The sequence below is a fragment of the Onychomys torridus genome, chromosome 2 (genome assembly GCF_903995425.1).
Source record: "Onychomys torridus chromosome 2, mOncTor1.1, whole genome shotgun sequence".
Lineage (NCBI taxonomy): Eukaryota > Metazoa > Chordata > Mammalia > Rodentia > Cricetidae > Onychomys > Onychomys torridus.
Window position 1 is genome coordinate 105,930,396 of NC_050444.1, and position 16,810 is coordinate 105,947,205.

Consider the following 16,810-nt stretch of genomic DNA (forward strand, 5'->3'; position numbering starts at 1 on the left):
TAATTTTAAAAAGGATAAAGATAAAAAATAAGAACAAAATAATAATAAATAATAAAAGTAAGAATAGCAATTTCAATTAAAACAAAGAAACAAAACCAAACAAGCAAACAAAACAAAACAAACAAAAACCACTTCATTCCTCCATCTTTGCCTCTCCATCACCTCTTCATTCATCTTAGTGGCATTGGGAGCTTCTGTGTGTCATGCAGGAGACCACTTTGTCCAAACAACTTTCCTTGCAAATGTTCATTGTGTAATGTGTTGTTGGTCAGACTCAAGGCCTTTGGCCTCCAGCACACCATCAACACTGGACCCTCACGGAAACCCCCCAAACATCCCACTTTTGCCCCAAGTCATATAGACCACGGGGCCATGGTCCTGCAGGACCAGTCAGTCCCTTCACACACTCCAGCAGGTAATAGATGGGGTAGATGTTGGGGTGTGCCGGCTCAAAGCCCTGGGTGGGTGCTGAGTTGGTCAGCCAGGGTTGCTGGGATCATTTCCCTCAGGTACGAGGCAGGGCCAGCTCTCTTCCACACCTGTGAAGGGTGAGGGGTGGGGCCATCTTTCCCAAGTGTGGGAAGCCAACTCTCTTATTAGGAGTGGGGCCAGATTTCCTGTGCTGGGGTAACTTAGCCCAGAGCCACTGAGGTCAGCTCTCTGATGAGGTGGATACAGCTAGCTCTCCCCAGGCCAGGATTGAGACCAGCTCAGCAAGGCCTTTGTACTTAAACTTATGGTTCAACACCTGGTTCACATGGGCCCTTTTGGTAACACAGGCAACAGACGTTAATACAGACCCCAGCTGTGGCAGGACCATGGACCCAGACATGGCCAGCAGCAGCAGCTTGGACTCAATGTCACCATGGACATGGGTGGCATCATATGCCTCTCAGAATGGGCCCACCAGCAGTGGGGTCTCCTGACTCTAAGACGGTTCCAGGTGGTGGTAGAGACCCCAGCAGTCGAATAGCCCCTGAAGGCAACAGGAGCCACAGAACTCAGCACAGACCCTGGCTGCAGTTGGGCCATGGACCCAGACAAGGCCCCTGGCCACAGCTTCCGCTAGACATCAACATGGCCCCAGCTGACAGTGCAGTCCACCCTGATCTGCATGGCCCCAATGGCAGCATGATCCTTGTGTACCAACATGGCCTCAGGTGTCGGCCCACACCCCAGGCATCTGTACTGCTTTTGGTGGTAACCTGATTCACAGACATCAATGTGGACCCTGCCTCTGGTGGGGCCACAGACCCAGACAAGGCCCTTGGCAGCATCCCAGGCCCCTGAGGACTCCATGGTTATTGATGGTACTGCAGGCCACTCAAGTCAGCATGGCCCTGGCAGCTGCATGTCCCTTGGACCCCAACATGGTCTCGGGTGGCAACCTGGAAGCCAGCAAGCATCCTTGAGGCCTTTGGTGGGAACATGGGGAATGGATATCAACATAGGCCTCAGCTGCCATAGAACCGTGGACCCAGACATGATTCCTCAGCAGCTCTTGGTCCTGAGTGCAGGCCTCTCAGATTGCAATTACCCCAGCTGCAAGGTCACCCTGGGACAACAACATGGCCCCAAGTGGCGGCCCAGACCTTATGCATCCACATGGCCTGCAGTGGTGCCAGGAACCATGGATGTCAGCACAGACCCTGGCTGCAGTAGGGCTACATCAAAGTATTTTTTTAATTCAAATTTTGGATTAAATATTCTTTGTTTAAATTACATATAGATGGAAAATGTACTTTTTCTTGTGAAAAAAAATTAGTACACAGGAAAAAAATTACTTTGAAATTTAAAAATGAGACATGGTTCACTGGGAAATTTGTGTCCTGGAATGGTTTATTGCTTGCTATAAATGAAGTCCCTAACCCCTACCAGGGCATCTTAACCTCAAGCATATTCCAGAATCACTGACAGAGCTAGTTAAACATGGACTATATTGCTTGTGCACATTTTCTTCTGATTCAATAAATTTATGAAAGGGCTCCAGAGCCAGCATAATTAACAAATGCTGAAATGGTTCTTTGTAATCAACTCGCATAATTGGTGGGATGATAAATGTGACAGTCTCTTTGGAGCTGCTAATCTCATAGGACTCTTTGATTCCTGGAAGATTTAGTAAGTATCCCTAATATATGATATAATGTTAATCATTCCAACTTGAGCTCTAGAATCATCTGGGAGACAGGCCTCTGGGCAAGCCTTGGGGAGTTAACTGCTCACTGTGGGTGGCACCATTTCCTAGGCTAGGATCCTGAACTATATAAAAAGGAGTGAGAGAACATACTGACTCTCTTCTTGATAGTGGCTGCAATGTGATCGAATGCTTCAAGCTCTTGCTGCCTTGAGTTCTCTGTCATGAATGACTCATACTCTTAAACTATGAACCAAAATAATCCCTTTCTTCTTTAAGTTTCTTCTGTCAGGGCATTTTATTACAGTTACAGGAGTAGAATTTAATAACTGTGTGAAGGATGCCTTTTTTTTAACTTTGCCTTTCAAAAAGCAGTGCAGTTTAAAGGTCATTGCTGTTTTATTAAAAATACTGCAAACAGAGACTATTTAAAGGCTTATAAAACCCCAAGTGCTCTCTGTCTCCATGGCAATAACTCCTTATTAAGGACCCAAACCAACTTTTCTCTGCAAATGTTTATGGTGCTCCTGTAAGGTGGGTGGTGGGAATCAAAGCCACTATCATAACAACAGCTGATAAGAAAATACTGATGTAAATACCAAGAAACCACGACTAAGTTAACAAACTAAATGATGACAAGATGATCCAGTAATATCCTTTGGGGAAGAATATATGTTTGGAAAATAAGGAGATTTGGGCCCATCAGAGTGACAATCCATATAAAATATACTTACTGGTGTTTTTGCTGTCCATGGGGGCTCCTGTTCTCATCTTTGGGAAGTCTGAAACCCAGAGAGATCCTGTAAGTGCAGCCAACATGTTAAGAACACAGAACAGCATTCAGCTCTAGATGAGTGTTCAATAATTTACGTAATAGTATTTTCTGTGAATGATCTCTTGGGGCTTAAATTGTATGCCTATGAAAGGTAAATCTTTGAGATGTATGAAATTCTAGATTTTGAGTTAAATGTAAAGAAAATCTGATATTCCAATGTGAACCTCTTCTGAGAATTATATTAGGTTTCCAAGCTACAGGAAGCATCGGAATCCAAGTTTACTTTGTCCATCACAATTCTGTTTATTTTGTTCTTGCAACTTAGGAATCAACTTGAAAATATGAGTGTGATTACACCTATGTAAAGAAAGGAAAGATGGAGAAGTTTAATTTTTTAATTTTAATTTTTAACAAAATATCTAACATTGTTATTCAATTTGGGTATCATCCACAAAAAAGATCAGGAATTTGATAGAGTGTTTGGAACTGATTTCTGCAACTGGCAGAGAACAAAATGAACAGCAATGGAGAATATCATGCTATCAGGGCTCGCTATGGTCCACGTTGGCAAAGGCAGCTTAATTGCCTGGCTGCAGAAAATGAGATTTGACATCTATTTTCCATACATTTTGGCATGCTCTGTCTGAAGCTGGCCTTGTTTTCTTTAGTCTGTTCCTCAGTCATCAAAACACTAGGGTTGCAGAGGTTCATCTCTTAATTAGGAGAGTATGTGATTTACTCAGTGATGTAGTTGTCTACACTAGCATTTTCTCTCTTGGAACTTTACAGAAAGGCTGGTTTGATGTAAGGACTGCCATTTGATACAAGGTCTATGGTGTGTTTTAATTAGGGAGAAGCGGTTATCCCATTCACTAGTGTTTGTTCTGAGACGAATCACAAGTCCTCTCTTTCAAGTGACTTCCATCTTCCAGGGACAGGATGGAACAAGGATCTGCCATTAATCCAACATTAGGCAATCTGTGTTTTAAAGACAGGAGAGAAGCAGGCTTCAGGTATTTGTCACTGTGAGTTAAGTACTTTGCCAAACAATTAGGGCCATGAAGATGCAATTATTATCTTTGTTTCCTCGAGGGGTGATTAGGAAACCTCTCGAGTCTAGACCAATTTTGAGTAAAACTTGCCTTTTACTGCTGTATCAAAAGTAGAGATTGATTTTGCATTCCTAACTCAAAGATAAGATGAAAACACTTTTCTAGTTATGACATCAAGAGATCCCTAATACAAATGAATTTGTGACACTGAGAATTAACTGTGAAAAGATATTAAGCACGAGGCTTATTGAAAACTTCTTACAATTTTACCATCAGAATTTCAGATTCTACCTATCTCCTAGTTTAGTGTGGGAACATCAGGGTTCTTGGGTCAGCAGAGCAAACTATGGGAAAGGAACACATTTTGACGCCTTATATCTGCTTCTGGTGCAAAGGTGGGTGCTTTTCCTGAAGCTGGTCTGGTGGGTTTTTTGTTTGTTTGTTTGTTTGGGTTTTTTTGGTTTTTTTTTTTTTTTGGTAAGAAAGACAATGACAAGAATCAAAGTATTGAGGTTAATTTCCAGCGGGAAAGAGAATCTTAACTCTGCATGAAATAGCCTCCAATAGAGTACATGAGCCTTAGCGTAGAGTGCCTTACCCCACCAAAGACTTGGCCTCTGGCCCTACTGCACATGGCCAGCAGGGGGCGTTTCTCCTACACAGGCTTCATTAACCCACAGTTAGTGGAATCTGCCGTTTGTTTTATGTATGTGGCTTACCTTCATATCCCAGAAATATTCATCATAAAAAGGAAGACTTGCACATGCTTCTGCAAACCTTGAATTCAATTTCTGCTTTCTGTTTCTGTCTCTCTGGGAAACCTTCAAGCCAGAAACTACAGCAGCAGAATGGGAGCAGCTGTGTGAACAAGGGTAGTCAGTTAAAGGCAATGGGCGAAGAGAAAGCAACAGGGATCTCTAAACGGGAGAAGGAGAGTACAGGGATACAGGAGGGAACAGATCCAAAAAGGAGATACGGCAGAAGTGTGTCAAGTTTCAGAGTCAGCACGAAAATTCAATATGCTTTCGCCTTGCCAGCCTGAGTAGTCTCCCCCGCCGCCCCCCCCCACCCTCAGTTAAAGCTACTGTTTTAAGCTACTGTGGACACTGAACACCTTCAGTGTGTTGTATACTTATTCTCTAGCTTATCATTTCTTTTCTTGTATTAATGAATATTCTGTGGCTGTGATAAAATGTCATGACCAAGGCAACTTATAGAAGAAAGTTTATTTAAGCTTATGGGTCCATCACGGCAGGGAAGCTTGGCAGGAAGGGACAGGCACAATGGAAGGAGCAGAAAATGGAGAACTCACATGTTTATAAGACCAAGCAGGGAAAGCAAACTGCAGAGAGGTAAGGATTGTTTTACTCTCAAAACCTCCTCTGAGTGATGTATTTCCTCCAGCAAGACTGTAGCTCCTAATCCTCCCCAATCAGAGCAACCAGCTAGGGACCAATCATTCAAATATGAGAACCCATGGGAGGTATTTCTCTTTCAAACCACAACATTTCTAAAGTGCAGCTCATTTTTATCCGTCAATGGATGATAAGGTTATGCACCTTCAAATTGTTTGATTGGGAAAAAAAACAAAAACAAACAAACAAAAAAACAAAGAGTATGCATATACAGCTCTATTTTCAGAAAACAAAGGTAACTGCTGTTTGTTAGGTATTGACCTGAGAGATTACCACAAGGGCTTTCAAATGGGTAGGTGTTAGCTCTACAAACACTTTCCCCACTTTTCATGCAAGAAAACAGAAGTTTAAAGAAGTTGAATTGCCTTGAAGCAGGAGTTCTGTATCCTACAGATGAGTTTATGGGTGATTACCTAGTACTGGATTTGTGTTATAGTTTTAAATCTATTTTCTTATGTTCAAAAGTCTTTTTCTTTATGTGTTTGTACTTTGTCACAACTACATTTGTACTGGCTACTGGCACTAATCTGTTTTGTGTTCTTACCTTGATTTTATGGAAAATAAATGTTTAAATGCAGTTCTATTTCTGTGTCAGACAAAGGATGTGTCTCAATTTTATGTTCATTGCAATATAGTTCTTGTTAAAACCACAAATTTTAAAGAATTTTTACAAAAACAACATTGACCACTATTCAAAGTCAAAACAATTCAAAGTTAATCAAGAATGGTCAGACATATATCAGAAATAAAAGAGTAATATTCTTAGACTATGTACCTCTATAAGAAAATGAGCTGCTACTATATAAAGTAGTAATAAGGGGCTGAGGAGATGGTTCGTTCAGTAAAATGTTTTGCATACAAGCAGGAGGACCTGTGTTCAGATCCCAACACCCAGTGTAAAACAAAAAACTGGGTGTGATCTTGCACAGGGCAGGCAGAGACAGGAGAATCCTGGGCTAACTGGCCGTGCAATCTACCTAATTAGAGCTAATTACTGGAAAGCAATTGAAGAAGACATCTGATATTGACTTCTGGCTTCCAAAGACACATTCACACACTCTTTTAGTTAGTGTTCTATTGCTGTGAAGAAACACCATGACAATGGCAACTCTGATAAAGGAAAGTATTTAAATAGGGTTGGCTTACAGTTCAGAGGCTTAGTCCATTGTCATCATGATGGGAAGCATGGTGGCATGCAGGCAGACATGGTGTCGAAGAAGTAGCTGAGAGTTCTACATCCAGGTCCTCAGGCAGCAGGAAGAGAGAGTGACACTGGGCCCGGCTTGAGCATTTGAAACCATAAAGCTGACCCCTAGTGACACACTTCCTCCAACAAGGCCACACCTACTCCAACAAAGCCACACCTCCTAATAGTGCCACTCCATATGAGCCTATGATGGTCATTTTTATTCAAATTCACATACACACACACACACACACACACACACACACAAATTCCACCAATAATATACCCATGCTATTCTAGTTTCATCTCTATTATTATGATTAAAGCACTCTAGAAAAAAGCAACTTGGGGAGAAAGAAGTTATTTCTCCAGATCACAATTTATCATTGAGGAAAGTCAGGGCAGGAACTCAATTCAGAAACCTGGGGGCAGGAACCATAGAGGAATGCCACTTGCTGGTTCACTCTCTGGAATGCTCATGCTTAGTTAGCTGCTTATACAACCCAGGACCACCTTGTCTAGGGCTGGGACTGCCAATAGTGGGCTGGGCCCTCCTATATCAGCTAATAATCAAAACAATCCTTTGCAGACATTCCCACGGGACAATCTGACTGAAGCAATTCCTCAGCTGAAGCTCTCTGTCATATGACTCTCAGCCATGTCAAGTTGACAAATAAAGCCAACCAGGACACATATTAACAGTGGAGAGATTAAATAGCCCAAGTAGTTTGTTTATGAGCCTGGGCCTCACAGGCTCATACATTTGAATGCTTTGTCCCCAGTTGGTAGAACTGTTTGGGATGGATTAGGAGGTGTGGCCGTGTTGGAGGAGGTGTGTCATGGTGGAGGGGTCTCTGAGGTTTCAAAAGATCCAGGCCATTTCATGTTGATTCTCTCATTTCCAACTTGAGGATCAAGATGTGAGCTCTCAGCTGTTGCTCCCTCCATGGCTTTGGTCTGCTGTCATGAACTCTAATTCTCTGAAACTGTAAGCCCCAATCCAACACTTTCTTCTACAAGCTGCCTTGCTCATGGTGTTTTATCATAGCAATGGAAAAGTAACTTAGATAGTCATGAAGAAAACTTTCACAGAAATTATGTCTTATCAATAGCAATTATGTTTGGAATTAAGGGTATCATGGGTAATAAGGAAGAGAAAATTAAAATATACGAAAAGGACCTGATAATTCTTAAAGTCAGCAGATATGAGATGGGAGAGGCTGTTTCTACATGCCCAATATTCTGGTACTAAGGGAAAGTTGGAAAAGTGAACACAGGTAAGTGTAAGCATAATTTGTAATTATCAAAAACTACAGTTAGTGTTGTAAAATGAAAACCAAATAAAAAATAGTGAACAATGTAAAAATAAAACATTTCATCCACTAGTATTTTAGAATTGTTAAACAATGTTGGACATTAAAGAAGTCCTTTATCTGTTTGAGTGTATTATATAAAATAAGTAAAATGTTGATTTCATGTAGTTTGCACAACTAGAGCCATTCCTTGCAATCAATCCCAAAGAGTGTTATAAAAAGAACTAAAAATTACTGTGTGGGGGACATAGACTTTTAATCCCAGCATTCAAGAGGCAGATGCAGGGGTTGGGGGTTTAGCTCAGTGGTAGAGCGCTTGTCTAGCAAGCACAAGTCCCTGGGTTCAGTCCTCAGCTCCAGAAAATAAAAATAAAAATAAAAATAAAAATAAAAAAGAAGAGGCAGATGCAGGCAAATCTGGAGGCAGCCTGATCCACACAGGTGGTTCCAAGGCTACATAGTAAAATCTTGACTCAAGGGGGGAAAAAAGCTAAAAATTACATATGTTATAATATCCCCCCAAGAGCTTTCTGTTTTGTTTGCCCTCAATGTATTTCCTCTCATGTATCCTCAGTCGGTATCTCTTTTTCCTCCTGTTTACCCTGAGTGAACATCTTCCATTTTGAATTTGGTGGAATTAATTATGAAAAAAAAAGCCTCCACTTTCTCAGAATGTACAACACTCTCTTTAAAGAAAATATTAATTCAAAGTAAGTATAAACATTTCAGCTCTTTATTACTTAGTGTGTGTTTCAGGGGCACACACACGGGGCCTGCAGGACAACTTGTGGGGGTCAGTTATCTCTTCCACCATATGGATCATCACACTGGACTGTCTCACTGGCCCCCAAATAATGCCTTTTAAATGTGTTTCTTCTCTAATAATTTTCTTGTCACCACTCTCTCCTGATCATCTTCCTATTGTCCCTCTACTCCATCCCAGTGCCCTTTCAAGTTCCTCATTTCACTTCCCTACACTGTGATGTGAAGTTCTCATGATGTAGTTTTGGATGTTTCGTCCCTACTTGATTGCACTTAGACTTCATTCCTCCTTGGGCCTTTGCTGACCATCTGTGGTCTAGTTCCCAACTTAGAACCTCTAATCACAACACTCTGTAAATCCCAGAACAATATATCCAGTGTCAAGCTCGAACCTCTGAATCTTCCAGTTTCTTGTAATTAAGACACCTTTTTGCCTTCAATGTTAGCATAAAATGTAATTAAAATTGATTATCTGAGCCTAGAGTGGTGATAACCTCTAGCCAGCACTAAAGAGGATAGTCTGCACCACACAGGGAAACTGTTTCAAAGCTATTAATAATTTTATGTTTTTTTTCTAGAAAATAAAAATTTCCAAGAAAAATCAAAACAAAACAAAGTCCCAACTGTTTAATCCATGATATAGCTTATTCGAAAGCTATCATGACCAGATGTTACTTCAAATTTGAATAGACTGGACCCTCACCCTTCATATGAGATTACAAAACCAGCCTTGACGTTGACTTAAGAGTAAACGTGAAATATCTAAAAGTAAAACTTTAACTGATAAAAATATTAATTAAAAATGTGAAGGTAAATGTTTTTTGTTACTACTGAAATGTGAAGGTGAACATGATATATGTGCTAAATACTAAGATCAATAAATTAAAGTCATAATAAACGTATTGGAATTGATACAATAAAGCACATGAGTAAATAATGCTGCGTAGTGGGCTGATGCCCCAAGCAGATGCTTTAACACATAGCTGTTTAACATGACCACCATGTTGTGACAAAATGGACTCATTTCATGTTGAAAGCAGAAAAAAAAACAGTCTTTTAAAATAATTAAATGTTGGAATATGAGAAGCATCTGTCCCTAATAACCATTAATGTTCATGTCTAGTTTCTCATCTATTAATCTTGCAAGCTTAATAAAAAAGACTAATGTGATTTTTGCTCTGGTACCTGCTCAGGCACAGTGATTTTGTTCTTTGTTTTCCAGGTAGAAAGTAATCACTTGGAAGTCCCTCTTTATAGCCAGCGAGTCAGGGAATGCTCACCCCAACTCCTGTACCAAACAGCCTCCCAGAATGTCCTTTGGCTGGTAAGAATTTCTCAAGACCAGTCTCATTTCAACAGAGCTCTTGTATCAAACAGGCTGGGTTGTTGCTAGAGCACCTTGGGAAAACAATGTTTTCCTATTGGGCCCTTGGGGTTGCTGTAGTTTGTCAGAAACAGCAGGCCTTGCTGCTTCTGGTTAGGTTTCTTCTCAGCTTTTAGCCACTGAGGTTTTTACCTGTTCTGTACCTCTCTGGAAGACATCAGTTGGAAGTGCTGCCTTTCAAACCAATGTCACTGTCAGGGCTTCTGTATTGTGGGGCTTGTTGTTGTCTCACAGGTGTCCCCATTATGCACACACCTGGAACATCACTGACACCAGCAGTCAACCCTCCAGGGGGTGGGGCTCACCAACAGCGCTGGCTCACTTGGCCTTGGCCGGCCTGCAAAGGCCACAGTAGAGGGCCAGATGCCCAGCTGATAAGCACAGTCAGGGAAATTTCTACCTAGCCTCCATTTTGAGTGATTTTGAGAAATTTTATACATGGAGAATGGAAATGTTTATATATTTATTAAATGGAATGCTTATATATTTATTAAAGATCTTTTTATTTGAAATTAATAACATCTGGTAAATAATGGTTTGCTATTTGGGGAGGGTTCTGGAGGGGAGGTAACATGATTGACGAAGTACAGGCCTATTGCCTCTGCAGAAAGGCGCTGTGGCTTATAGGAGGCCTTCATTTTGCACATGTTCCAATCTTTATCTTACGTTTACTTTATCCAAAACATCTAGGCATCTGACACTTTCAACCAAAATTTCACTTGTATACTGTGGTTTTTATTTGTTGCAATACATTAAATTTCAGAGGTATTTTGGGGCTCAAAAGCTAGGATTTCTAAGTCAGTATGTGCATTTCACGTAGTAAACTATTAATGGTGAGCAAAGTATTATATACTAACTAGATTTTCCACATATGTGTAGTATATGTATTTTGTGGTATTGAGAAAGTTTAGAGTGTCACACATGTGTTTAATGTGTATTTTTAAAAAAATTTATTGCAACTTAAATATTTAGAGACAAAGATATCACAAAAAAAGAATGGAAAAAAATCACTCATAGTTAAGTAACTTATGGTGCTGCACACATTTAGTGTTCAATAACATGTTGTAAATAAGCTCTCAGTAAAATCTGGAACTGGGAAAAAAAAAAAAAAACAGATGTAACAGGATATATGCTATTTAGAAAAGAACCAGGAAGTAGAAGAGAAGACTATAAGTATATTCTTAATTTGCATACAAATAAATCCTATTAAGATTTGAAAGACAGTAATAAAGTCAAATTCAGAGAATAGAGAGGCAAATTATACACTTATTTTCAAATAAAAATTAAAACTTGCAATTAGCTAACTGCAAGTTAATAAAAATACCCACAAAGAGGAATTTCAACAGAAGGGAAATGCAAACCCAAGCATTGCTGGTAACAATGTTTTGGAAACATTGACTTGAATATTCTACCAAATATTATCATTATCCAATACAGGATAAATTTTGTGTCTAAATTTTCTTAAGCTTATTACATATTCCACTAGACAATGGAGGACACGGCTTGTACACTCAGGAGAAAACAGTGGGCAAAGTAAACTATCACATGTTTAATTATTGAGAAATTGTGTAACCATTTAAAAATAGTGTTTGAAAACAAAATCATGAATAAAGTATTTATGACGGCATTATCTCTTCTGCCAAATATTCAAAATGTATCATTAGCACCAAATTTTAGTAACAAGTTAAATGCCATGTGTTGCAAAAGCTTAAATACCACTTACAACCAACATTTTAATTGAGGTTTTTATTGAATGTGCTGTAAACGGTAAAACTGTTTGTAAAGAAAAAAAAAAAAAAAAATTAAATGATACAGTGATTTCTTCCGCCAGGTTTCTTCTCGGTTTTAACAAAGGTTGCATTTCGTTCCTCTTCCGGCACAAGTCAGTAAGCGTAAATCTTAAAAAGAATGCGCTCCGCAAGCGTAAATACAGGCCAACGCAAATAGGCGCAGGCGCACTCCTGCAAGCTTGCGAGCCTGCCCCCTCCACCGGCCCCGCTGGGGGAGCGGTAGCCCCGCCCCCAGCCCGCCCGCGCCCTTCCCCCATCGGCCTGCCGCGTAGCCAGGCCGGCCGCGCAGGCGCAGTAGCTGTGCAGCCGCTCCTAACCCGGGGGATCCTGGGATTCGGCCTTTCCGGAAGGACGGTCTCGGTGTGCGGACTAGGCCGCCGTTCTAGGCCCAAACCGGAGTTCCACGTCCTGCTCCCAGCCGAGCCGGTGGCAGTGGCGACGCAGCGGGGACCTCAGAGGGCGCAGCGGCGGCTCGCTGGGGTGCGGAGGCTGACGGGCGGCAGCCGCGGTGCGCAGGCCGTGACGGCCCCTCCCCCGCCCTGAGCACAGCTGCAGAGGAGGACGGCGCGGGCCCGCCGGGGTGAAGCGGTCACGTAACTGCCTCAGGTTATGAGTCACCAGCTTTATTGTCTGATTTGAGGTCCACGGCGCTGCGTGGTCCCGCGGCAGGGAGGGGTCGGTGTGCCCGGAGCGGTGCTGCGGTGATCGCTTGCCCTTCGTTCGGCGGCCCGGAGTGTGTCCGCGGAGCGTTCTCTTTGTAACGTCTGCGGCCTGCAGCTCGCTGCGAGCGCAGGGCTTTCCCATGAAGGTGTCTCTCGGTAACGGCGAGATGGGCGTCTCTGCCCACCTGCAGCCTTGCAAGCCTGGAACTACGCGGTTTTTCACCAGCAATACGCACAGCTCTGTTGTATTGCAAGGCTTTGATCAGCTCCGAATAGAGGGGCTGCTTTGTGACGTGACTCTGGTACCTGGCGATGGCGATGAAATCTTCCCGGTTCATCGAGCCATGATGGCGTCTGCCAGCGATTATTTCAAGGCCATGTTCACTGGTGGAATGAAAGAGCAAGATTTGATGTGCATTAAACTTCACGGGGTGAACAAGATTGGTCTGAAGAAAATCATTGATTTTATTTATACTGCAAAGCTGTCTCTTAATATGGACAATCTTCAGGACACCCTTGAAGCTGCCAGCTTTCTACAAATCTTACCAGTTTTGGACTTTTGCAAAGTATTTCTCATATCAGGCGTCTCTTTAGATAACTGTGTTGAGGTTGGTCGGATTGCTAACACCTACAATCTTATTGAAGTGGATAAGTATGTAAATAATTTCATCCTGAAGAACTTTCCGGCATTGCTGAGTACTGGGGAGTTTCTAAAACTCCCCTTTGAACGGCTTGCCTTTGTGCTTTCCAGCAATAGCCTCAAGCACTGTTCCGAACTTGAACTCTTCAAGGCAGCCTGCCGCTGGTTGAGGCTGGAAGACCCTCGGATGGACTATGCCGCAAAATTAATGAAGAATATTCGATTTCCACTGATGACACCACAGGACCTCATCAACTATGTGCAGACAGTAGATTTTATGAGAACAGACAATACCTGTGTGAATTTACTTTTGGAAGCCAGCAATTATCAAATGATGCCATATATGCAGCCAGTGATGCAGTCGGACAGAACTGCCCTTCGCTCTGATTCTACTCACTTGGTTACATTAGGAGGAGTTTTGAGGCAACAGCTAGTTGTCAGTAAAGAATTACGGATGTATGATGAAAGGGCACAGGAGTGGAAATCGTTAGCCCCCATGGATGCTCCTCGATACCAACATGGCATTGCCGTTATTGGAAATTTCCTGTATGTAGTTGGTGGTCAGAGTAATTATGATACAAAAGGAAAAACTGCAGTTGATACCGTTTTCAGATTTGACCCTCGGTATAATAAGTGGATGCAAGTGGCATCATTAAATGAAAAGCGCACGTTCTTTCACCTGAGTGCCCTCAAAGGACATTTATATGCAGTCGGTGGGCGCAGTGCAGCTGGTGAACTGGCCACAGTAGAATGTTACAACCCAAGAATGAATGAATGGAGCTATGTTGCAAAAATGAGTGAACCCCACTATGGCCATGCTGGAACAGTGTATGGGGGTTTAATGTATATTTCAGGAGGAATTACCCATGACACTTTCCAAAATGAGCTCATGTGTTTTGACCCAGATACAGACAAGTGGACACAGAAGGCTCCTATGACTACAGTCCGAGGTCTGCATTGCATGTGTACAGTTGGAGACAAGCTGTATGTCATTGGTGGCAACCACTTCAGAGGGACAAGTGATTATGATGATGTTCTAAGCTGTGAATACTATTCGCCAACTCTTGACCAGTGGACTCCAATTGCTGCTATGCTAAGAGGTCAGAGTGATGTTGGGGTTGCTGTCTTTGAAAACAAAATCTATGTTGTTGGTGGATATTCTTGGAATAACCGTTGCATGGTAGAAATTGTTCAGAAATACGACCCAGAAAAAGATGAGTGGCATAAAGTTTTTGATCTTCCAGAGTCGCTTGGTGGCATTCGGGCTTGTACTCTCACAGTTTTTCCACCTGAAGAAAACCCTGGGTCACCTTCTAGAGAGTCTCCTCTTTCAGCACCTTCAGATCATTCTTAGATCCGAGGTGTAGTACCTTTTCAGTGGATCATGGATGATCTCATACTTCCCCTTCAATTACTTATTACTGCAGTTAATAGACAAAAAGGTAACTTAGGTTTTTTGTTTTGCTTAGTATGTTTATTAGATGGCTAACAAGTGCATTCTGAAAAATGTATTAAATATATTCAGCTGTTTTAACAAGTGAAAAAGATACATAAAAAAATTAGATGTCTTTGTGGTTTTACGTATGTCAAATTGTAGGTGATCATAGTAAATGTGTAATTATGTGTATTATGCTACAAAGTTGAAAGTTTTGATTTGACTGAAACATCAGATGGAGGCCCTATGTTATAAACTTAAATAATAAAAGATTGCCAACGTACAGCTACCTCCCTCGTGGGTAGTTTTTGACAATTTGTTAACTAGGCTATGTGATTATTCTTAGAGTATATGAAGTTTCTTAGGTAGAAGAAATAGTAAAAGTATTAACTAGAAGAAATAGTCCAGATTTGTTCTATCTTACTGGAGAAAAAGCTTTTTTAAAGTGTGTACACAAGACATACATGCTCACATAAAAATTCATGTGTACATTCGTATAAACTTTTAGAATTGATAGAAACTTCAACTGTAGTAAAAATGAGCTAATATTTTCTTCCAGAAAACAGCTAATTATTTCAATGAAAATTCAGTTAGTGTCTAAAGTCTTGAGCAAAATTTAGATAGTTAAGGGCTACAACAAATTAAATTTGCAGCCAAATTTTTCATTTAATGGGATTGTTTCTTTAAATGAAATTAGTTTTTCTGTATAGTCTGTAGTTACATGTATGTAGATTAGCAAAAGTCAAGTTTTGGAGAATTGTTTTTCCTCATTAACTTCTTTTTCCTGTGAAATCGGGCAGTCTTTAAAAAAGGCAAGGAGACATTCTGAACAAAGCTACAGGATTTGAGGTTCAGCCTCCCAGCTTTGTCACTCAGATATGTTTGTTGTGTGATTTGGAGTGATTTCTGGTGCTGCTGTAGCTGAGAAGCATCCTGAGCTGTGTGAGCTGCCTCAAGGCTGTGATCTGAGCAAACAGATAGACCTGTTGTGCATCAAATCAGAAATAGACCTTTTCAGCCTTGACCCAAAGACAGGACCAACTTCAGATTCCCTAACAAGCCAGCTGGTTTCTTTAAGGCAGAGCTAAAGTATACCTTCCGTCTTAAACACTGGGGATACTTTCTGGCTGAGAATTTCATGGGGATAGATCTTAAAGGGACAAATGGAATTATAGTGGTCCTTGGTAATGAGTGGTACTGAATATGTGCTTTCCTGGAAAAGTAGTTCAACTGAAGAAAAAAACATGTGTATACATGTATGTGCATATGTCTAGCCCTGGGAGAGTGACAGTTTAAATCAGGAGCAGTGCCATTGACAGTCCCTAATGTAATTCAGACCAGGGAAGAGGATTTGGTTTCTGGCATCTGAACTTTACTTACTGCCCATACAAGTGTTGATTTATTTTAATGCTCTTTATGATTTCTGCATTAACAGCAATTTTCATACTTGCTGTGTGTTTTTTTTTTAATGACTCCATTTTTTATTACTTTGACGTATTTGAATACTTTTAGAAGTTAAGGTAAAAATTGCTACTAACTTTGTGTATTGAATAAGCAAGAAATAGCATCCCAATCCTTTTTTTTTTTTTTTTTGCAAGAGTGAATACTTGTGTATTTTGAATAGCTTCATTTTCTCTTTGGTCAAATGTCCATTTCCTTTTCCTTGTGATACTTATTAGAATGCTTTGTTTTTCATATCTTTATATAATAAAATTGTTTAACTGATATTTTCTTGTATTGCCTTTTTTCCCCCTCAAACTCGTAGTTTTACAAATGGAGGCTGTTCAGTTAATTTTTGAAACTAAAATTGTCCCTTTCACATTTTGACCTTTGTGGATAGCTTTCCTATGGTTTATTTTTAACATGGAATTGATACATTACTTTTTCATGCTGATTCTGACATGCTGAGATGGTATTGCACAGCCTGTTTTCTATACTTGCTTTTCCTTCTTTGACTAAAAGCATTTCTGCCTTTTACTCAATACACCTGACATTCTCATTCTGTGATTAAGAAGCACTCCTTAACCAGGTAAGCTGACTGCTCTTGCCCTACAATCTTATACACACACCTCTCCTTTTTTCTTTCCAGTGTTCTTTAGTTGATAATCTATACATATGTTCCTACAAGTAACTGACTAGTACTATGTTGTTATAACTAATTAAACCCAGAACTCCTTTTAAGATGGAAATTTTAAGTGATTTTGAAATGACCGATATTTTTCTCTTTTTTTTGGAGCTGAGGATCGAACCCAGGGCCTAGCG

General features: G+C 40.8%; 1 protein-coding gene across 1 annotated transcript; it reads left to right on the forward strand.

Annotated features, from left to right (window-relative positions):
* The first annotated feature begins 12,084 nt into the window (after nucleotides 1–12,084).
* Nucleotides 12,085–16,273, forward strand: Klhl9 (kelch like family member 9). Its single transcript, XM_036179456.1, has one exon. It carries the CDS (start codon nucleotides 12,614–12,616, stop codon nucleotides 14,465–14,467), a length of 1,854 nt encoding a protein of 617 aa, XP_036035349.1. The 5' UTR covers nucleotides 12,085–12,613; the 3' UTR covers nucleotides 14,468–16,273.
* The last annotated feature ends 537 nt before the right edge of the window (nucleotides 16,274–16,810 follow it).

Excerpts from the sequence above, each read along its gene's own strand:
- Klhl9 (XM_036179456.1), top strand. The coding sequence starts at position 12,614 with ATGAAGGTGTCTCTCGGTAACGGCGAGATGGGCGTCTCTGCCCACCTG.